Source organism: Oncorhynchus tshawytscha, linkage group LG19 (genome assembly GCF_018296145.1).
Source record: "Oncorhynchus tshawytscha isolate Ot180627B linkage group LG19, Otsh_v2.0, whole genome shotgun sequence".
NCBI classification, from domain to species: Eukaryota; Metazoa; Chordata; class Actinopteri; order Salmoniformes; family Salmonidae; genus Oncorhynchus; species Oncorhynchus tshawytscha.
The window spans coordinates 41,080,098-41,103,186 of record NC_056447.1 but is presented as its reverse complement, the minus strand read 5'-3'; the positions used below and the strand labels follow the sequence as shown (position 1 = coordinate 41,103,186).

The window sequence follows — 23,089 nt, the reverse complement described above, 5'->3', positions numbered from 1 at the left end:
TATAACATTCATGAAAAGCAAGGGAGCTTTATGAACACACGTATACCGGTATGTAAATAGGCCACCTATCAAATATTGATCAATCCACGTGAGCGGAAGTGTGTGACATCATCACCAAAACACTGTGTGCGCTGGTACTGGAGCTGGCAGAAGACTATTTATCGGCGCATGTGACACGCTTACAAATAGCAAGAAAACGGCAGGGAGGAGTGAAACACATAAGGGTCTGTTGAAGCAGTAGCCTACTGACTTTATCTAGTGGAATTATATTCTCCATAGTTCCGCGTTGTTCATCTCAATTGAGGAAGCAATATGGTCGAGCAGTCGGATCGCGCTCCACTGCTCGACTGGGAGGAGATTCCACCAAACGAACTGACCCAGGCAGTTCCCGCTCCAGCAAAAGAAAATGGATCGGAATCAAATCCGCCAGACGGCCGCTCTCTGGGCAGCACCGCGCTCGCCATCGGGTGGAACACTAGCTCTGGGGGTCCAGTAAGTGTAGCAACCATTCCCAGCGTGAACAGGAGCCCTCACCTTGACCACCCTGGCCCATGGGGTGTTCCCAGCCCCATCCATGCCGACTCTAGAATATCTCTGAAAGAACGACTGGGATGGGAGGAAAAGGACCAAATAGTGGCTGTGTTTGTGGTAACCTTTGACACAAGATCAGGTGAGCAAGAACAATACAGTATGGAGAGAGTGTCATTTACCTTACTGGGCACAGTGGGGGACTGACTCATTCCATGGAAGTGCGCACACACTGAAAGATGACGTTGCAAGAAATGTCTACTGTTCCTTTCTTCCCGCTAGCTTTGCTTATCTACGCTATTAAAATATGAACCAATATGTAGAGACCCAAATCATTTGTGGGAAGCATTTGTTGAGCAGGGAAAGCAGTTTGTCAAATTATTAATTTCTTCTGCCATCGCAAGGTTCAATAAGCTCTCTTTAAATGTGAATAATAAGAGTAATGCAGTAACCTACTGTTACTTTACTTTCTAATTTGATAAAGTTTCTGGTTTTCTCAGTGGTTATTATAGCAAGCATCTCTTGACCTGGGGCAGTTTGTGTGTTCCTCTGTTACACCAGTATCACTAAGAAGTGAAAGCTTTCTGAGAGTCCTGGGAAACCAGTGTTACTACTTACCCTCTTCAACTTCCCTTTTATGCAGAGTTTTATAGTAAGATAGAATGTGTAAGGAAAAAACTGGGGACATGGTGGATGAATTTCATTCTCTCACAGTGAAGTGAACAGTATGGAAAATCAAGTGTATGTGTTTGTGTGTGTCAATGGCAGGTAATATGGTGGAATGGTGCTTACCCCAAGACGTGAATCTTGACGGAGTGGAATTCAAGTCAATGGCGAGCGGATCACACAGAATCGCCAAGGACTTCATGTAAGACTATTCCCCCAACTGAATGCACAGTGTTATTGGCAGAGGACCATCAGAACCCTATCAATAATCTGTACGATGTTGTATACATTCACCAGATTCATCCATGTCTTTAATTTTTGCAGATATTTCCGTAAAGGCTGCTACTTTGGGCTGGCTTGTTTTGCTAACATGCCTGTTGAGAGTGAATTGGAGAGAGGGGCGCGGATGAAATCTGTGGGTATTCTGTCTCCCTCTTACACCCTCCTATATCGCTACATGCACTTCCTGGAGAACCAGGTTAGGTAAGTACTTGTCTGTCTGTTTGTCTGTTTGTTAGTTAGGCTTGGGCAGTACCCCGGTATATGGTATGAACTAAGGATGCACAATATATCGGTGAACATATCGGAATCGGACGATATTAGCTAAAAATGCCAACATCGGCATTGGCCTGATTTTCTAGTTTAACGGCGATGTGCAAAACTGACGTCAAAGCTGACGCGCATACCAATGTCTGCTGTGTGGATCGAGCAGTCAACAAGTCGAGCAGTCATTTGAAAGAGTAAGAACAAGTCAAAATCCACTAACGTCAAGATAATGGAATTCATTGCCCTTGACAATCAAACGTTTTCTGTCGTAGGTGATGTTGGCCATCGCCGACTGGTCGAGCACTGGTACACACTACCAAGTGAGCTATTTTTCAGATGTTGCCCTACCGGAGTTACACAGTAATAGCGTCACTGCTATTTGCTTCACGACTGACATTTGAACCGGCGATATCAGCCCCAGGAGCATGCTGACTCTGACAGCACAGTGGGTCGTCAAGGATTTCTTACTGAAGAAAGTTGTATTGCATGCTCATGAATATGCTGGTTGCCATACCGCTGCTGCCATTTCAATGGCTTTTGAGAACATGTTTGAAACTTGGAAACATGAACATGCTAGCTCCATTCAAACAACTGTCTCGAGAAATAAGCTCATCAACTGCGCCTGCAGCAGACGTGATACCCTTTGTCATGGCATTGAAACGCCTGCTCAACAGAACTGCCAACACAGACTGTGAACAAGCGATTCGGTGGCATTCTCTCTACTGTGTCGCCGCCATGCTTGATGCTAAGTACAAGGACCGCTATTTCTATGCAGACAAGAAACGGGGTTTACGTAAAATGTTACATAGACAGCTGGACAAGATGGAAACAGATGGACACAGTGACAGTGCGCACTGAGGAAGAGAGGCCACGGACAGAGAGCTGAAACTTCACTGCTTGATATGTATGATGAAATCCTGGTTGAGAATGGAACGACTGAACAAATGAACGAAACAGCACAGCAAGTAAGTGAAATAGGTTTTGATTATGTTTTACTGGTAATGGGGACATACGTAAATGCCAACAAAATAACGTGTGTGTGATACAGCCTGGATTCGAACCAGGGACTGTAGTGATGCCTCTTGCACTGAGATGCAGTGCCTTAGACCTCTGCATCCGTGCGTGTGTTAACTATTTAACTGTACGAGAATGCTTAAAAGGCTGCTAAAATGTTAAATATTGGTTATCGATATCTGTTTTTTGGCAAGGAAAATATAGGATATCGGTATTGTCCAAACATGTCATATCGGTGCATCACAGGTATAAATGGTATATTTTGAAATACTGACAGTATGATTTTGAATACAGTATTTAAAAAAATATATATATTTAACGGTAGCTATGCCACTGCTTCTACCTATATAGGTTAAGTACAACTATAAAAAAATCTAAGATGCCAAATAAATGATATCCAGCTCACGGCTCCAGCTTTGCATTTGGTTCGCTAACTTGCTAGCATCGGCCTGATGGCAAGATGTCAAGATCAAGCTTCTTGGTTACAGAAGAGCCATTCAATTCCCTCCTGGATCAAGATCCCTGTTGCCTAAATTGTTTTGTGCGTAAATAAATAAATAATAATCATTAAATATATACATTTTAGAAATGGTGCACATTCGGTAATACTGTATACCTTGGTATGGTACAGAAACGTTACGACGGTATGAATATCTGGATACCACTCAACCCTACTGTCTGGTCTGTCTGTCGCTCGCTCTCACTGTCTGTGTCACGGTCTGTCCATTCTCTCTCTTTGTCACTCTCTTTCTTATCTGTCCTGTTTCACATTTCTCCCCTTATTTCCTTCCTCCTCTCCTTCATCTGTATTTTCAGTCTCCTCATCTATTAAAAATAAGCCCTGAGTCAGTGCCACCACCGTCACTAGAAGCCATTTATATCACATGAAGTCTTTGTATGTAATCATTAGAATGGAAGAAACCCAAACAGTTTCCCTTAGTAAATCTTGTCTTTATGCTTGAATCTTCAAACAGAGCCTTATCTCATTAACTATGCATAAAGAAGTGACACATCCAGTTCATGGTAAAGGTGTATGCTTGGGGGGTTAATCTTGACTGTATACAGTACAGGTACTTTATGTGGATCCATTGAAAGTACTACGCCACTTCCAGTTCCCAGGGAGGGATTATCCCAGGTTTAATCCAATCAAACCATGCTGTAATGAGTCTTCGATAACAGTCTCTTTCTTACCAGTGTTATCACTGAGATGCCAACTGCAGTCAGCATATAGAAAGTGTATAGTGTCTCTCCATGCAGACACCAGCTCCAGTGCCCTGGCTCGTATTCTCCTCTGGAGGCCTTCTATGAAGATAAGAAAGCTGTGCTGCCCCCAGCAAGGAACGGCCTTGTCACTGCTTGTCCAACCAATGCTTGGGTCCCAGCCATCAACCGCTGCATGCACCCAGAGATGAAGGTGAGCACCTACGGCCACCTGCACCAGTCACTGATGTTACTGTGTGGCTGTTGTTTGTGTTAGTTGTGGATAATTGCCAATTAAATGTTTTGGTTTAAGTGTGTTTGTTCATTTTGAGATATGTGATAACTTCAAATCAAACTTTATTTATCACATGCGCCGAATACAACAAGTGTAGACCTTACCGTGAAATGCTTACTTACTAGCCGTTAACCAACAGTGCAGTTCAAGAAGAGTTAAGAATATATTTATGAAATGGTAGCACAATTCAATAACGAGGCTATATACAGGGGGTACCGGTACCAAGTCAGTGTGTGGGCGTACAGGTTAGTTGAGGTAATTTGTACATGTAGGTAGGGGTGAAGTGACTGCATAGATAATAAACAGGAAGTAGCACCGGTGTGCAAAACCAATGTGGGGATGGGGGTGTCAATTTTATGGGCTTTCCTCTGACACTGTCTATTTTATATGTCCTGGATGGCAAGAAGCTTAGCCCCAGTTATGTACTGGGCTGTACGCACTACCCTCTGTAGCGCCTTACGGTCAGATGCCGAGCAGTTGCCATACCAGGGGGTGATGCAACTGGTCAAGATGCTCTCCATGGTGCAGCTGTAAAAATGTTGGAGGAACTGGGGACCCGTGCCAAAACTTTTCAGTCTCCTGAGGGGGAAAAGGTTTTGTTCCCTCTTAACGTCTGTCTTGGTGTGTTTGGACCATGATAGTTTGTTGGTGATGTGGACACCAAGGAACTTAACTCTCGACCTGCTCCACTACAGCCCTGTCGATGCTAATGCGGGCCTGTTTGGCCCGCCTTTTCCTGTCGTCCACCATCCGCTCCTTTGTCTTGCTCACATTGAGGGAGAGGTTGTTGTCCTGGCACCACACTTCCAGTTCTCTGACCTCCTCCCTATAGGCTGTCTCATCGTTGTCGGTGATCAGGCCGACCACTGTTGTGTCGTCAGCAAACTTAATGATGGTGTTGGAGTTCTTTGGCCAAGCAGTCGTGGGTGAACAGGGAGTACAGGAGGGGCCCCAGTACACACCTCTGAGGGGCCCCAGTACACACACCTGAGGGGCCCCAGTGTTGAGGATCACTTGGGGGCGGCCCATCAGGAAGTCCGGGATCCAGTTGCAGAAGTAGGTGTTTAGTCCCAGGGTCCTTAGCTTAGTGATGAGATTCATGGGCACTATGGTCTTGAACGCTGAACTGTAGTCAATGAACAGCATTCTCACATAGGTGTTCCTTTTGTCCAGGTGGGAAAGGGCAGTGTGGAGTGCGATTGAGATTGCATCAGTTGTGGATCTGTTGGCGGTATGTGAATTGGAGTGGGTCTAGGGTATCAGGGAGGATGCTGTTGATGTGAGCCATGACGAGCCTTTCAAGGCACTTCAAGGCTACTGACGTGAGTGCTATGGGGCAGTAATCACTTAGGCGGGTTACCTTCGCTTCCTTGGGCACAGGGATTAGGGTGGTCTGCTTGAAACATGTTGGTGTTACAGACTCGGTCAGGGACAGGTTGAAATTGTCAGTGAAGACACTTGCCAGTTGGTCCACACATTCTTTGAATACACGTCCTGGTAATCCGTCTGGCACAGCGGCTTTGTGAATGTTGACCTGTTTAAAGGTCTTGCTCACATCGACTACCGAGAGCGTAATAACACAGTCATCCAGAACAGCTGGTGCTCTCGTGCATGCTTCAGTGTTGCTTGCCTCAAAGCTAGCATAAAAGGCATTTGGCTTGTCTGGGAGGCTCGTGTCACTGGGCAGCTTGCGTCTGGGTTTCCCTTTGTCTGTAATAGTTTTCAAGCCCTGCCACATCCGACAAGCGTCAGAGCCGGTGTAGTGGGATTCAATCATAATCCTATATTGACGCTTTGCTTGTTTGATGGTTCTCCTGAGGGCATAATGGGATTTCTTATAAGCGTCCGGATTAGTGTCCCGCTCCTTGAAAGTGGCAGCTCTAGCCTTTTAGCTCGATGCGGATGTTGCCTTTAATCCATGGCTTCTGGTTGGGATATATACGTACGGTCACTGTAGGGACAATGTCGTCGTTGCACTTATTGATGAAGCCAGTGACTGAAGTGGTATACTCCTCAATGCCATTGGATGAATCCCGGAACATATTCCAGTCTGTGCTAGCAAAACAGTCCTGTTGTGTAGCATCCAGGTCATCTGACCAGTTTCATATTGAGCGAGTCACTGGTACTTTTGCTTTAGATTTTGCTTATAAGCAGGAATCAGGAGGATAGAATTATGGTCAGATTTGCCAAAAGGAGTGTGGGGGGGAGAGCTTTGTATTCATCTCTGTGTGGATTAAAGGTGGTCTAGAGGTTTTTCCCCCTCTGGTTGCACATGTGACAAGCTGGTAAAACTTTGGTTATTTCTGATTTGAAGTTTTCCTGCATTTAAGTCCTCGGCCACTAGGAGCGCCGCTTCTGGATGAGCATTTTATTGTTTGCTTATGGCCTTATCGAGTTGGTTGAGTGCGGTCTTAATGCCAGCATCGGTCTGTGGTGGTAAATAGACGGCTACGAATAATATAGATAGTGTAGTCTACAGCTTATCATAAGGTACACTACCTCAGGCGAGCAATACCCCGCGACTTGTTTAAAATGAGACAATATTTGCACCAGCTGTTATTGACAAATAGACACACACCCCCACCCCTTGTCTTACCAGACGTAGCTTCTGGTAAGACGAGGTGCTGTATGTCCATGTAACTCAGACTCCTAATGTCAAGGAGAGATTTTGGGCAATAGTTTGTTTTTGGTCCATGCTGAGCAAGCTTATCCAGAATGAAAATGCATTACGGTATCAGACAGCCTGACAGTCTGTTCTATCTCTGTCCCCTCCAGATCACCCACCCGGCCGGCTGCATGTCGCAGTTCATCCACTTCTTTGGGGAGCAGATCATGGTGCTGTGGAAGTTTGCCCTGCTTCGAAAACGAATCCTTATCTTCTCCCCACCACCTGTGGGTGTCGTGTGCTACAGGGGTGAGAGGGAGCAACTGACACACACCCACACACAGTCACCTTTACAAACCCCCACATATTTGTTTTTCAGATTTTATTACAGAATTCTGTCACTGAGTACTCCTCTCTGTAGTGGTTTTTCATGTTGCTCTGTACTCCCCACAGTGTACTGCTGTTGCTCTCTGGCCAACATCTCTATACCTGGGATAGGTGTGTCTGTGCCTGAGTTCCGCCCATTCTTCTACATCAATGTGGCAGACATTGCTGCCCTGGCAACAGAGATGTCATACGTGGCTTGTGAGTGTTGACCTGGTGCTTTTGAATCCACAGTTAATACACTGAACAAAAATATAAATGCAACTTGTAAAGTGTTTTGTCCCATGTTTCATGAGCTGAAATAAAATATCCCATTTTCCATACGCACAAAAAGCATATTTCTCTCAAATTGTGTGCACAAAAATGTTTACATCTCTGTTACTGAGCATTTCTCATCCAACCACGTGTATGGTGTTGTGTGGGCAAGCGGTTTGCTGATGTGAACAGAGTGCCCCATGCTGGGGTTATGGTATGGGCAGGCATAAGCTATGGACAACGAACACAATTGCATTATATCGATAGCAATATGAATGCCTAGAGATACCATAACGAGATCCTGAGACCCATTGTCGTGCCATTCATTTGCCGCCATCACCTTATGTTTCATTATGATAATGCAAAGCCCCATGTTGCAAGGATCTGTACACAATTCCTGGAAGCTGAAAATGTCCCAATTTTTCCATGGCCTCCATATTCACCAGACATGTCACCCATTGAGCATGTTTGATATGCTCTGGATCAACGTGTATGACAGTGTGTTCCAGTTCACGCCAATATCCAGCAACTTCACACAGTTATTGAAGAGGAGTGGGACAACATTCCACAAGCCACAATCAACAGCCTGATCAACTCTATGCAAAGGACTATGTGTCGCGCTGCATGAGGCAAATGCTGGTCACACTAGATACTGTTCCATGCCCCTACTTTTTTTTTAAGGTACACTACATGACAAAAAGTATGTGGACACCTGCTTGTCGAACATCTCATTCCAAAATCATGGACATTGATATGGATTTGGTCCCCCCTTTTCGCATTATAACAGTCTCTACTCTTTGAAGGCCTTCTACTAGATGTTGGAACATTGTGATTCCATTCAGCCAAGAGCATTAGTGAGATTGGGCACTGATGTTGGGTGATTAGGCCTGGCTTTCAGTCGGCGTTCCAATCCATTCCAAAGGTGTTCGATTGGGTTGTGGTCAGGGCTCTGTGTAGGCCAGTCAAGTTCTTCCACACCGATCTCAACAATCCATTTCTGTATGGACCTCGCTTTGTGCACGGGGGCATTGTCATGCTGAAACAGGAAAGGGCCTTCCTGAAACTGTTGCCACAAAGTTGGAAATACAGAATCGTCTAGAATGTCATTGTATGCTGTAGCATTAAGATTCCCCTTCACTGGAACTAAGGGGCCTAGCCCAAACCATAAAAAACAGCCCCAGACCATTATTCCTCCTACACCAAACTTTACAGTTGGCACTATGCATTGGGGCAGGTAGCATTCTCCTGGCATCCGCCAAATACAGATTCATCTGTCGGACTGCAGATGGTAAAGCGTGATTCATCACTCCAGAGAACACATTTCCACTGCACCAGAGTCCAATGGCGGCGAGCTTCACACCACTCCAGCCGTTGCTTGACACTGCGCATGGTGAACTTAGGCTTTTGTGCAGCTGCTCATTATGCTCCTGATTAACAGTTTCTGTGCTGACGTTGCTTCCAGAGGCAGTTTGGAACTCCACATTGAAAGTCACTGAGCTCTTAAGGCCATTCTACTGCCAATTTTTGTCTATGGAGATTGCATGGCTGTGTGCTCGATTTTATACACATGTCAGCAACGGGTGTGGCTGAAGTAGCCGAATCCACTAATTTGAAGTGGTCTCCACATACCTTTGTATATATAGTCAGGGTAAGTTACTTCCTAAAAGCAATCTGTTACAGTTACTAGTTACCTACCCAAATTTGTAATCCGTAACGTAACCTTTCGATTACCCAAACTCAGTAATGTAATTTGATTACTTTCAGTTACTTTTAGATTACTTTCCCCTTAAGATGCATTAGAAGAAGACAATGTATGTTACCAATTAAATAACATCTATTGCAGGATAAATTCATGTTAAAGTTTACATAGCTGACCGTATATGGATGTAAAATGTTACTTTATGGGTTGGTTATGTAGGCTTCTTCTAACCCATCGATTTCTACTACATATAATACGATAAAATTATATCTTTACATTAAAAACCAAAGTGTATCAGAATTCCAATCAATTATATACCCCTTGATCTTCAAGAATAGGAAATATGGAAGAATAGATTAGCCAAATTGTTTTACCTGAGGATAACTCCAAAACGAAGGACTTATTAGCCAGCCCTACTCTGTTTGTGATTTTGTTGTCAATAAGGACTGAGTGGGCTCATTGATTCGAGTTGAAAAATAAATGCTGTGCTCATTGAATGGCATGCTTTGAGCACTACTGAAAAGTGCTATTTACATGTTAAAAATTAATGCCATATGCGGCATTTGCTATAGGCCTATTGTTTACTTTGTTGTTGGTGACACTTTGATATCTTGATAATATGCAATGGTTTTTAAAAGCAAATCCACAGATAAAACAGACACCCCACCTCTGTTTTGGTAAAAAAGCTGAGGGATGGGCCTGGAGAAATGTAACCACTCAGATAAATAGACAGAGCTATGGATGCAAGGACTGACCATCCATGATATCAAACTTATTGTTTTAACCATGTTATGAGGCTTTACAGTGTTTTACATTTACAATGTTTACAAACGTTGGAAAAAAACAAGCAAAACAAGTCCAAAAATGGATGTAGCAACTACAGATTTCCTCTTTAAGTCTATCAAATGTGTGCGAGTTTGAGCATGTGTCCATTAGGCCTATGTTTTTATTTATTTTTTATCAGCACGAATTAGACTGAGCAATAAAAGCCCCACTTTTATTCCATAGGCTGGGATCTACACTATGCAGCTGTTGTAAGAGCACATTTTTCACTTGCTGTTTCAAAAACAATGATTGATATGCAGCTTAAACTTCTTGAATTCAACCATTATTGGATTCAAATACACATTTAGATTTGTGAACAGCCATCCACAACAACCACAATCAATAAGGCACAAATAGCTAAATGAGAGAGCAGCAGTGTGATTCACATCAATGCGCTTTGTAGATATCAATAATACGTGATATCCGTGTAGCCGTAAACTAGACCACTGCCTTCATCCTTACCTCCAAGTGTTTATTCAAGTTGGATAATCTTTGGAATGCCGACAGCAGTGGCACCATTGGAAGACAAAGCTTAGACTGTAGCCGACAAAACCCTATTCCTGCTCTTTTCCCGCGATCCATCAAACACATTTGGTGTGTCATCATAGTGGTCTCTGACTTATGGTCAGACGCTCAGGTGCAACAAATTTAAACTTGTGCCTTTTTTCAATGCTTATTTGGATGTCATTGAGAACAGAAGTGTCAAACATGTATTTTTCTTCTCGAACATCCTTTCTGAATTTAAAAGTAATCATCTGGTTTTTCAAAAGTATCTTTAATCTGATTACAATATTGTTGCTGGTAACGGATTACAGTTACCGGTTTTTGTATTCCCTTACATGTAGCGGATTACATGTAATCCGTTACTCCCCATCTGTGACCAACAAATGCAAATGCGTATTCCTAGTCATGTGAAATCCATAGATTAAGGCCTAATGAATTTGTATGAACTGTAACTCAGTGCAATCTTTGAAATGATTGCATGTTGCGTTTATATTTTGGTTCACTACACATTATGCTAAGATTGATAAAGGGGGGGGGGTGTGTGTGTGTGCGTTTAGGTACGACAGAGAAGATCTTTGAGGAGAAGAAGGAACTGTATGATGTGTATGTTGACAACCAGAATGTGAAGACACACAGAGATAGCCTTCAGCCACTACTCCGGCTGAATGGGGTGGACCGGGAGAAGTATAGGAAACTCAGCGAACAGAGGTACACAGAAACTGATAAATGGTGGAAGCCATTTTGAAGAAATGATGCTGCTGATGATTATGTTACTGTCTTTTCAGGCAACTGCTACTTTACACTCAGGAGGTGGATGGAGACTGCACATCAAATGAGGAGGACCTCTTTATCCTGTGAGTTTGTTTACACAACAGTATATTTTGGTTGGGCTCAGTCTGGAGTGTTTATCAAACTTTCTTACAGAATGTCCTCTGTTCTCTCCGCTAGATTTTTCATGGAGCAGAATAACCGTATCTTCCAGACTCTATCGGAGGTGGCGGCGAGTGCGGACCCCACCCTGACGGCAGAGCACGTGAGGGCCATGGGGCTGGACCCTCAGGCAGACCGCACTTTCCTGGTGGACCTGCTGGAGCTCTATGGCATTGATGCCATGCTGGTCATCGATAACCCCTGCTGCCCCTGAGCCCTGTGTGGCCTGTGCTCCTCTCTCCTTGTCCCCTGAAGACACTGCCTCCTACTCTTCGTCCCCTGGCCTCCTGCCCAGTCAAATGCCTGCAGATTTCTCTTGGTCTCTCGCCATGCTCCGGGATACAGCCATCTTTGGCCAGTGTTAACTTAGAGACAGCTCACCTGGCCAATTGGGCCACGATAATAGACACTGCCTGGAGTCTGCAGTTCTCTCGCTAAAGTCCGTTTCACATTCAACAACCACTCGTCTTGTTTGTCTTTTCGCTTGGCATCTGTTCTCTTCTCACTTGGATTTCTGCTTGGATCACCAGCCCTAGTCACTGGAAGTTCCACGGAACCTTTGATCAATGTGCCTCGTTGTACTGCTCCCAATACTATGGAGCACTGCTGACTTTGACCAACAGCGCCATGTATCTACAGTAGCATCCTGTTTGGGGATGGATAATCGATTGTTCCTCTCACTTGGAACCTTAACTCCAAATTCAGCCATGGCACCAAGCCCCTTTTTCTTACGTCTTTACAGAGGATTCTACCTAACCATGTATAGTGTAATACTAAATATTCATGTGATTGTCAGGGCTTTTATTTTATGGATCCAAATCCTTCTGCTGAATAACTTTACCATGATGTTTCCCAAACTTCTACATCAGGTTTGCTAGAGCTAAGAGTAAAGTGTTTTCACTTGGATTTCCTCTTAAAAAGCAAATTGTGCTGCAGTTGATCAAACTTTTATTTTTCAGAATGAAAAAGGGGAGCAATGTGAATATTTGTGTGTTTGATAAAAGTCAATAATCAAGAAAGATTCACACATCAAGACTAATTCCATGAATCTGCTTCACATAAACAAGAAGACCTCTTTTGGTTCAAATAGGAATACAGTGTTTTTCATGATGTCAGCTAATCATACACATTAAAAGGGAAAGATGAGTCATGCCAGATGTATTTATTTGATATAATGCCCTCATCCAAGGAGGTATTTATTATGGAGCTGAGGTTGAATATTTGTTAAATACTGTAACATTTCATTAGACTGCACATGTTTGTCTGACTTGGTCCAATGCTGACACCCATACAGGCAGACTCCAGTCACTTGTTTTTCTTGTTCCCTGGTCACATTGCACATGTGTATGGTGACTTTTGGATAATGTTTTGTGTAGTGTTTTGTCAAATTTAGACGTTTTAAAATTGTGAACCTGAAACTTAAATGAATGCGTTTCTATGACACTAACTTATCATGAATGCTGCACCACACCACAACCTCTGTACTCTAGTTTTATGACCACATGATTATGGGTCAACATGTTTGTGTTCTGATTTAATGGCCCAATGTTGTCAGCAGAGACACTATTACTAAAAGTGCAGTCAGTGATGTAACAGTCTGTCTGCCTCGGAGCCAGCAGGAAGCTTTGTGTGTTGTGTACTTCAAACTGTACTGCCCATTTATCAATGAGATTTGTTGCAGATTAAATTAGATCCACGGGTGGTCTATGAGAGGGCAGATACAACTTTCTTTCTTGTTGGAGCTTGTCAGCTGCAGGAAGGAGATCGTTGTGCCCGTCACTGTAACAATGACTCCATTTGTATGCTTGAGGTTCACAGAGGGAATTACTCCCCTCTCTACGCAGACAGACAGACCCTGATATAGGATAAATTGAGATTTTTTATCAAAATAAGATAACATGGACAGGGGAACTTGATCATAGATCAGCACTCCTACTGTGAGACCCTTTTTGAAAACAGGCCCTGGAGATGTTCTTTTGTTCAATAGTCCTGGGTGACCGATTTAAATCAATGTATGAAGCAGTCATCCAATAGATGTGAGTTCAATGACGCATCAAATATTTTGTATGAAGACTGCGAACTGCTTTCATTGGGTTCGACTGGTCAGTAGATGTCGGCAATAGTGGCACTGTTCAGTGAGGTTTAGCTGGGGACAGTTCTGTCCTACAGTGTGGGTTATAAAGCCTAATTAGTGGGTAATCTTTGTGTTAAGTGCAGGCACTCAATTAAGACCACAGGCGTATTATACCTGTCAACAGGAAGAGGCATAGATGAAATGTTTTAGATTTTTAAACACTTCCAACTACTTTATCAACATGTCAATTAACACTACTGATATTGGTGTTTGGTAATATGATTAAATGTAGTTCACACCCATGTTGACTTAGCCCCTTTTCCCTTCTGTTTGTTTTGACATGTCCCACCCTGTTCTTTTCAGCACATCCTGGGCATGCGACTGTTTGTTTTACAGGTGTATCATGTAAACGTAGTAGAAAATGCACGACACAAATAAATGTATCAAATGCCTTCTTTGTGGAAATTGTTGAGACCTGTACCAGCATTGGCTCATTTGAATTTATTTGTACAGTATGTCACCCCACTGAATGTCAACAGAAAGCTTCATCTGTATTACTGAGGCACTAATATGCTTCAAGTACTTTAACAACTTATATAGCTAACTGTTAATCCTTGATCACAGCAACTGTAATGTAAACCTATATTTAAAACATTGGTTAACTACACAGCTACATCCAGTACCTGTACTACTATTAAACAAGGAAAGAGACTTTAGTGATGAATACACATTTAGTAACTTGATCACATGAGCCACTCTTGTTTTCAAGCTGGTGACATTACACAGTACTGCCACTGTAAAACAATAAAACATTGGTTTTCTCTGATACTTGTTGGATTGTATTTGTGATAGTGTTGCCAAGGGAGAGTGATTCTCATACCAATGTATCATCTTATCATAGAGTACTGTACATGGAGGACAGTCTGCACTTTTCATTGGTATTAAAAAGTGACAGAACTGTGTGCATCATAACTGAATTATTGAATAAGACTCTTATTACACATTTAGCAATACATGACAATATACAATAGTAAACCAGTCAGTTACACCAATAGTCCTGCCGGGCAGACTTCTATAAGCTAATTGGTTTGAAAATAGCAACCAAAATGCTTGGTCCTTGTTACTGCATCATATTGTCATCTTCCATAATTGTGAAAATATTTCAACTGAACATGTCAATGTACTGTAACAATGAGACCTCACTGTAGACTGGTCCACCTGTGTGTTATGGCTGTTTAAGGACATACTCCAGAAATATAGAAACACACACCCAGATACAGTAGAGGTAGAGTCCCAGTACAGCCACTAATGACCCCTAGCCTTGACCCTCCTCCCTATTTCTCTGTGTCCTGCATATTGTCACTGCAGCGCTTCCCTTACAGGACTTGTGTGAGGAGCTGCTCTCTGCGTTCAGCGCTGCAGAAGAAGTGCAGTTTCCGTGGCAACAGCCTCACCTCCACCGACATAGCCTCGTACTCCTCGTTGTCGATGTTGTAGAAGCCAGCACCTTCCTGTGGGAGAGGAAACGGGACAGGACAGTAGGGAGAGGTCATGGAGCAAAAAGAATATCGCACACATACTAAAATAAACCAATTTATACAAGAATACATGTAATTTGTTTAAAGGTTATAATTATCAAAGACCGTAATGCATCTTGTCCAATGATTTATGTAAACCTTGGATTGCTGATGCAATGTTTTGGTCATTGAGAGGCTTTGAAGCCATATTGTCGGCCATATTGACACTCCACAGTAAGAATAAGAATGAATGGAATTCTACACTATTTAAATTAAATGTTTCAAGGTATTTAAGTATTTTTTGTTGTAGTGGGGACAGAAATGATAGTTTAAGGAATTTTGTTTAAAATAATTGTTCATTTTTATGTTTAGCTCACGATATAATGCATTCTTCTAAATGAAGGTGTCTGTAAAAAAATACATGTGGCAAGAATGTATGCAAACATTAAGAAATGCATTTCCATAGCTTCCAAAATCTTTTCATAAGTGCCAAGATGGATGCACGGTGGCTCATTGGTCTCATCTCTGAAATGTATAGGCTTAAGACAGATGAGGGAGTATGTGACCTCGGGCAGATTGAGTCGACATGCACTAGCCTCCAGCTTCAGTGATTGTCTTGTGAATGCAGTTGAGTCTGCCGCTTTCTTCTCTCTGCAATGCAGAAAATGCAACAGCCTTGACACATGCTACATGAGTAAGCAATCATTTATTTTACTCAGGTATTACACTAATAATGTGAGAAAGTACAGTACCAGTCCAAAGGTTGGACACCAACTCATTCAAGGGTTTCTTTATTTTAACATTATAGAATAATAGTGAAGACATCAAAACTATGAAATAACACATATGGAATCATGTAGTAACCAAAAAAATTGCCAAATAAATCAAAATATATTTTATATGAGATTCTTCAAAGTAGCCACACTTTGCCTTGATGACAGATTCTCTCACCCAGCTTCATGAGGTAGTCACCTGGAATACATTTCAATTAACAGGTGTGCCTTGTTAAAAGTTCATTTCTGGAATTTCTTTCCTTCTTAATGCGTTTGAGCCAATCAGTTATGTTGGGGTGGTATACAGATGATAGCCCTATTTGGTAAAAGACCAAGTCCATATTATGACAAGAACAGCTCAAATACTGTAAGCAAAGAGAAATTACAGTCCAGAAAATGGAAAGAACTTTGAACGTTTCTTTAAATGCAGTCCCAAAAACCATCAAGCCTTATGATGAAACTGTCTCTCATGAGGACCGGCACAGGAAAGTAAGACCTAGAGTTACCTATGGCTGCAGAGGATAAGTTCATTAGAGTTAACTGCACCTCAGATTGCAGCCCAAATAAATGCTTCACAGAGTTCAAGTAACATACACATCTCAACATCAACTATTCAGAGGAGACTGCATGAAATCAGGCCTTCATGGTTGAATTGCTGCAAAGAAACCAATACTAAAAAGGACACCAATAAGAACTAGAGATTTGCTTGGGCCAAGAAACATGATAAATGGACATTAGAGATTTTAAGTTCCAAACGCTGTGTCTTTGTGAGATGCAGAGTAGGTAAATGGATGGTCTATGCATTTGTGGATCCCACAGTGAAGCATGGAGGAGGTGTGATGGTGTCGGGGTGCTTTGCTGGTGACACTAATTCATTTTGAATAATAATTCCATGTGTTATTTCATAGTTTTGATGTCTTCACTATTATTCTACAATGTAGAAAATAGTAAAAATAAAGAAAAACCCTTGAATGAGTAGGTGTCCAAACTTTGACTGGTACTGTAAATCTCCACAACTTACCCAACAGTGATAAAATCTCCCACAGTGAAGGAGTCCGGCTCCACACACACCAGCAGGGAGTCATCAATACGCTGAAGGACAGACAAGACAACAGGCAGTTTAAACATCCTGTCACTTTTGTTGTAGTCGCTACTAGGTAAAAATATATATATATATATATATTAAAAAATAAATAAAATGTGCTGACCGTCTGGACAGGGTTTTTGTTCTGAGTTTGGATTGACAGCTCCAAAGTAGACAGCGTTCTCTCATCCCACCTCTCTGGCTCCTCCACTTTGGGAGACTCTACACAAACAGAAAACCAATGCCAATCATGCTTTGTTAAATAGAAGATACAAGGACATTTAAAGGATGTAGTGTTATGTACAGACAGACAAACAAACACTAACACAAATATAGTGTTACCTGGAATAGGAGGGTACCAGTAATTTTTCAATCTGCGGGCAATGCGGTACATTAGGTTGGGGCGCTGGGGCTTTTGTTCCGGCAGGTCAGGAGGGCGAAGGGTCGGGGCTATGTAGGACACAGAGGCCTCGTGAACCTGGGGCCATTCCTGGCAGATACAAGAAGACAGCATGGTACAAATGCATGGAGGAACGGCAGACCATGGACTTTGAATGGAAACAGTCATGTTTCTCACCCGCAACGTACTGAACCAATGAGCTGCTTTTATCTTCAACGGGCCAAGGTACCAATATCTAAGATAGAAAGCACAGCAATATGAGAAATGTATTTTTAGAGAAGAAACACAACTTCATATTATTATAATGTAATGCACGTAAAAGTATAATATGTGGGAAACGTGTTTACCATAAGCTCTGAAGTTTGACTAGTAATTGTGAGGTTCTTACTTTTTGATGGTGGAAGCCACATCTCTGAAGGCCCCCCACCGTAGACCAATCAGGGCAAACACTGGCTGTTCTTTCTCTCCCTGGATACATAAAACCAGAAACACAAAACAATTTTCTATCTCAATGGAGTTATGGTTATTCAATGTCGATTTAAGGTAATATCAGTTTGTGTCATCTTGACCCCTCCCTGAATCCCAGACCCTTTTGGTCTCACCTTGATTTGCAGCACATCCAGAGGTACCGTTTCTCCTTGCAGGATAGACAATGTCGCTGATGTGATGTGTCTAAAAACAAGAAGCAATATGGATGACAAAAAGATTGGAGGATATTTTAGGACACTAACGACAAGATGATGGTATAGGTTTGTATCTGAATTAACAAGAGTGCCGTGTTTCAATGGGATACTTACTTCACCTGATTGTCACTGAGGATGTGCAGACTCTCACTCAGGGAATTGTGGGAGCCCAGTGGGATAAATCCTATGGGGGTTTTACTGAACGACTCCTGGGTTTGAGAAACACCCATAGGACTGACTGGTTAGAGACAGCTTAGCTAAAACAGTATTACACAACACTTATAACATACAATTAGTAATACAAGGATTATACAACAGTCAATGCTACACAACTTACGTGATCAGCCCTCCGCAGCAAGCCAGTGATAACCTCCTGCAGAGTGCCATCCCCTCCAGCCACAATCAGCATGTCTGTTTGCTCCATCAGCTCCATCAATTTCTTTGCTTGGCCCTCATAGTCTGTCTGTAAGAGAGAAGACACATGTACAGGGTTACACTGTGTAGAACTATAAACTATAAGGCCTTAGATGCCATGGGGAAACAAAAGTGTAAGCCTACCTTTACTAGTGTTACCTCCATACCAGCCAGGTGTAATATAGGCGCAGCATTCTTCTCAAATAAGTTGTTGGCTTTCCTATGATCAGAGAGAATTGCAAGAGTACAGCAAGACAAATTAGTCAAACACAAATTACAATATAAAAGGGAAATGGCTGTGGTGCAATAAGCTGGATCTCATGCTTATTCTCTTTGCTTATCTTTAGGGAATGTGACGATTATCTTTTACTTACCCCCTACAAGCTGCTGGGTTTAGAATGACTGTGGCTTTCTTCAGCTGTTCCTGGGGTGATATCTGCTGACGTCCAAATTCCTGCAATTGAGAATGGAGTATTTTGTATTAGAGAAGAAAACAGTAAATTCAAGTGCAGAATCCTTGAATGCAGACACATATTGTACACAATAAGCCATGTCTCACCCTGGCCGCCAGACAAGCATCTCTTCGCAGCAGATTATCGCTGTGAATAAAAAATAATGTATTGACAAAGAAAACAACCGATTAAAATACATCCTCCTATTATTCAATGTTGTTGGATTTCAAATCACAAGAACCATTCTGTAAGACCTTGATGATTTCTCAATGGCTACCAATTCCTGTGTACGTGCTCAATGATATTAATGATAGTGATGATCTGTACTTGATCTAACAACCATACCGGTAATTCTGAAGGAAACGTTACGCACCAGTGTTTACCATACAGCCAGTGTCCACCGTATGACAGGGCACACGCAGCGACTGTGGACTTCTTCCAATGATTCCGCAGAGTTACAAATACTTTCACAACCCGAGCCATTATCGACACTATCCGAATATCCGTTTAAAAACGCTATGTATCATCTATGTAAGCATCACAATTAATGTCCTTTCCCTGTCAGAAGCATTTTGCATGTGACACATTGGTGCAGCTATCTTAATAGTCTTATGAAACAAACACTTTCAGTATCAGTTCCGGTTGAGTTTCATTAAACAAGTTATGAAATAAGTTCTCCCGTAACATACCAACATAAACAAAAATAAGGGAAATTTACTAATTGAAAATGGTACACAATTTCAAGAAACAAGTAATCGTCATTAGCTCAGTGCTTAGCTTATTGACGAAACACTACATTTCCCATACACTAGCTGAGGTCTAAAAAGAACACCTTGCTTGAAGAATAGTCTAAAAGAAAGATATATGTTTTATTACTTTGCCACTGCATTTAAAAAAATATAAATGGTCACATTATATACAGAATAGTATAATGGCTGGTGAACAGAAGAGATATGTAATCAAAGATTTTTTTAAACGTTAATTATTGTATTTTTACTCTGGCGCTAGGCCAGGGCCAATTCTCTAGAATTCGACATCAACATGGTGGCGCAGATGGCGGGAAATTCTGGTATGGGTTTCATTTCAAATAATCCAGCAGTGAGAGGTTGTTTATGGCTATTTACAACACAATCGATATTTGTTTACAAGAGCACTTTAATTCTATGTAACACTGTGTCAAGTTCAGACAGGAGGAACGCTAGCCAATGTTAGCCAATCGTTATAATAACGTACGTTTTTATTTATTTCACCTTTATTTAACCAGGTAAGCTAGTTGAGAACAAGTTCTCATTTACAACTGTGACCTGGCCAAGATAAAGCAAAGCAGTGCAACACAAACAACAACACAGAGTTACACATGGAATAAACAAGCGTACAGTCAATAACACAATAGAAAAAAAGAAAGTCAATATACTGTGTGCAAATGGCATGAGGAGGTAAGGCAATAAATAGGCCATAGTAGCAAGTCATTTCAATTTAGCAAATTAACACTGGAGTGATAGATGTGCAAGTAGAAATACTGGGGTGCAAAAGAGCAGAAAATTACATTAAAACAATATGGGGATGAGGTAGGTAGATTCGATGGGCTATTTACAGATGGGCTATGTACAGCTGCAGCGATTGATTACCAGTTCAATAACGTCCTACCAGTTCAATAATGTATTATTAGTTAAATGGTGCTGTTAGCTTCAAGAGGTCGTTCCCCAGTTAACGAATGTTAAAGTATCATGTGCTAACTAACGTTCGTTAGGAAAACAAAATGTGAAATGCTTAAACTCCAGTTAGTTAGCTTGCTCGTAATCACTACAATTTGCCAATATGATATGCTCAGAACACATTGTAATGGCTACACACATAACACTGACTGACTTACTTTACCCCTATCAGGAGCCAGTCAGTGTGGGCCGCAGAAGCTGTTACATGCTGACCAGATGGACACGTCGCGTGCGAGCGTCGCAAGTCGCAAAATAAATTTTGAAATCCATGTTATTCAATTATTGCACCCACACTGCTTGCGCGCACCAACGAGCGTCTGCGTCACCAAGGGCTAAAATAGAAGTCATTCCTATTTCTGACGCAGATCGCGCTGCAAATCCTGCGTCTCTCATCTCCTCATTGGTTTATAGAAGCAGGTACCCACGTGCCATCTCCTCATTGTTTATACCCACGTGGGTGATTGAAAGACGAACTGTTTTGCCAGTAGTCGTGGTAATACTATGAAAGTTTAGATGTGATCACCATATAAGTTCAACGATGAAAAAGCCTGGAAGGAGGAGAGATGACTAGAAACGATTCGGTTGGCTGTTTTATTTGTGGATTAATTTGTCGGAGTAGAGAACCTTGTGCAGTTCAGGTAAAATAACAACTCAATGTTGATATATCCCAGGACAAATTAGCTAGCAACAGCAAGCTAGCTAAATAGGATCAAATCAAAATCAAATCAAATTTATTTATATAGCCCTTCGTACATCAGCTGATATCTCAAAGTGATGTACAGAAACCCAGCCTAAAACCCCAAACAGCAAGCAATGCAGGTGTAGAAGCACGGTGGCCAGGAAAAACTCCCTAGAAAGGCCAAAACCTAGGAAGAAACCTAGAGAGGAACCAGGCTATATGGGGTGGCCAGTCCTCTTCTGGCTGTGCCGGGTGGAGATTATATCAGAACATGGCCAAGATGTTCAAATGTTCATAAATGACCAGCATGGTCAAATAATAATAAGGCAGAACAGTTGAAACTGGAGCAGCAGCACGGCCAGGTGGACTGGGGACAGCAAGGAGTCATCATGTCAGGTAGTCCTGAGGCATGGTCCTAGGGCTCAGGTCCTCCGAGAGAGAGAAAGAAAGAGAGAATTAGAGAGACCACACTTAAATTCACACAGGACACTGAATAGGACAGGAGTAGTACTCCAGATATAACAAACTGACCCTAGCCCCCCGACACATAAACTACTGCAGCATAAATACTGGAGGCTGAGACAGGAGGGGTCAGGAGACACTGTGGCCCCATCCGAGGACATCCCCGGACAGGTCCAAACAGGAAGGATATAACCCCACCCACTTTGCCAAAGCACAGCCCCCACACCACTAGAGGGATATCTTCAACCACCAACTTACCATCCTGAGACAAGGCCGAGTATAGCCCACAAAGATCTCCGCCATGGCAGAACCCAAGTGGGGGCGCCAACGCATTAGCTAGCAAGGACACATTAGCTAGCAAGTGCAAGCTAACTAGCTAAATTGCCATACATGTTTAATGCTTTTCGACCTGTCCCCAAATTAATGTAATTGGTCCAGAGTTTGTTTTGATATTTTAACCTGTGTGTCGTGATCGCGTTTGGTGTAGGGTGACAAAACGATAGCGCACACGCAGCCGGTTTGGGTTCCGTGTTATGGGATGCGTGTGGAGGAGGCAACCCGAGACCTGGACCTGCAGGTCAGCAGTGTTGCCAACTCCTCAGTAAGGATAGTAGCTATTGGCTGTCCTAAAAGTCGCTAGGTGACGTCATCACCTAATTTGCATAATTGACCATGTGCATGTAGTTGCGATGGATTTAACACCCTAAATATGTTTACAACTACAAATGAACTTTAGTCTGTCGATTCTTGTTTTTTTTAATGTCACAATTCCAACCCACCTTCTTTATCCGGGCTTGGGACCGGCAAAAGAGACACTCTGGCGGAGTTACTTCGTTTTTTATTTTTAGTTTAGTTTTCTTAATTTGGTTTGGTTTTTAACCATATGGTCCACTTAGGAGCCTACAACAAGTCACAGTAAAACATGAACATTTTTAACCATAACATTTTTTTGTATACAATCTACATTAACAATCTAAATGGACCAAAAAGAGAAAATAGAAAAAACGGAATATCTCCTGCTCTGACTGTAGCGCGAGGACTGGGCCGCCTGTGAGTGCCTTGGGACGGGAACGGGGAGCACCCGCTGTTCGTTGACAAGAGTAAGAATGATACGTGCTTTCACGTCAGAGTCTCCAAAAGTCTCAAATAACACCAGAAAAAGTCGCTAGATTTGTTGCTAGTCGCTTTTTTGAAAATGTGTCGCTAGAGGGGTCTGAATACTCACTAAATATAGCGACTAAATCGCTAAGTTGGCAACACTGAGCTCAAGAAACACAAGCCCAATTTCCTCTCACTCTACAAGAACTCTGTAAACTTCAAGTACCATTCAGAAGAGTTTTCATTCTTCTGCAAACCAGTGTGTTGATTTACTTGAAGTTGTCTTT

The 23,089-nt window shown here is 42.3% G+C and overlaps 2 protein-coding genes across 4 annotated transcripts; one reads left to right on the top strand and one right to left on the bottom strand.

Moving 5' to 3' along the window:
• The first annotated feature begins 85 nt into the window (after nt 1-85).
• dennd11 (DENN domain containing 11) lies at nt 86-14,351 on the top strand. The gene is made up of 9 exons (XM_024379884.2): nt 86-670; nt 1,297-1,396; nt 1,519-1,677; nt 4,012-4,168; nt 7,025-7,163; nt 7,308-7,439; nt 11,079-11,229; nt 11,307-11,375; nt 11,470-14,351. Exons 1-9 carry the CDS (start codon nt 313-315, stop codon nt 11,663-11,665), a joined length of 1,461 nt encoding a protein of 486 aa, XP_024235652.1. The 5' UTR covers nt 86-312; the 3' UTR covers nt 11,666-14,351.
• Nucleotides 13,981-19,458, bottom strand: agk (acylglycerol kinase). 3 transcript variants are annotated; one of them, XM_024379886.2, is made up of 14 exons: nt 19,222-19,456; nt 18,956-18,995; nt 18,771-18,850; nt 18,541-18,616; nt 18,320-18,445; nt 18,097-18,191; nt 17,902-17,971; nt 17,688-17,767; nt 17,477-17,534; nt 17,242-17,389; nt 17,024-17,121; nt 16,837-16,907; nt 15,609-15,693; nt 13,981-15,036 (listed from the first exon to the last, which is right to left on the bottom strand). In XM_024379886.2, exons 1-14 carry the CDS (start codon nt 19,329-19,331, stop codon nt 14,902-14,904), a joined length of 1,272 nt encoding a protein of 423 aa, XP_024235654.1. In that variant the 5' UTR covers nt 19,332-19,456; the 3' UTR covers nt 13,981-14,901. The 3 variants fall into 3 exon arrangements, with proteins under 3 accessions (XP_024235654.1, XP_024235653.1, XP_042157610.1); XM_024379885.2 differs by lacking the exon at nt 13,981-15,036 and having other exon boundaries at nt 15,043-15,693; nt 19,222-19,458; XM_042301676.1 differs by lacking the exons at nt 13,981-15,036; nt 15,609-15,693 and having other exon boundaries at nt 16,833-16,907.
• Nucleotides 19,459-23,089: the final 3,631 nt, after the last annotated feature.

Excerpts from the sequence above, each read along its gene's own strand:
- dennd11 (XM_024379884.2), top strand. The coding sequence starts at position 313 with ATGGTCGAGCAGTCGGATCGCGCTCCACTGCTCGACTGGGAGGAGATT. Across the intron at positions 671-1,296 it reads AACCTTTGACACAAGATCAG|GTAATATGGTGGAATGGTGC; the intron begins GTGAGCAAGAAC and ends TGTCAATGGCAG. Across the intron at positions 4,169-7,024 it reads GCATGCACCCAGAGATGAAG|ATCACCCACCCGGCCGGCTG; the intron begins GTGAGCACCTAC and ends TGTCCCCTCCAG.
- agk (XM_024379885.2), bottom strand. The coding sequence starts at position 19,331 with ATGGCTCGGGTTGTGAAAGTATTTGTAACTCTGCGGAATCATTGGAAG. Across the intron at positions 17,972-18,096 it reads CTCAGTGACAATCAGGTGAA|ACACATCACATCAGCGACAT; the intron begins GTAAGTATCCCA and ends TCTTGTTTTTAG. Across the intron at positions 17,535-17,687 it reads GTGGCTTCCACCATCAAAAA|ATATTGGTACCTTGGCCCGT; the intron begins GTAAGAACCTCA and ends TTTCTATCTTAG.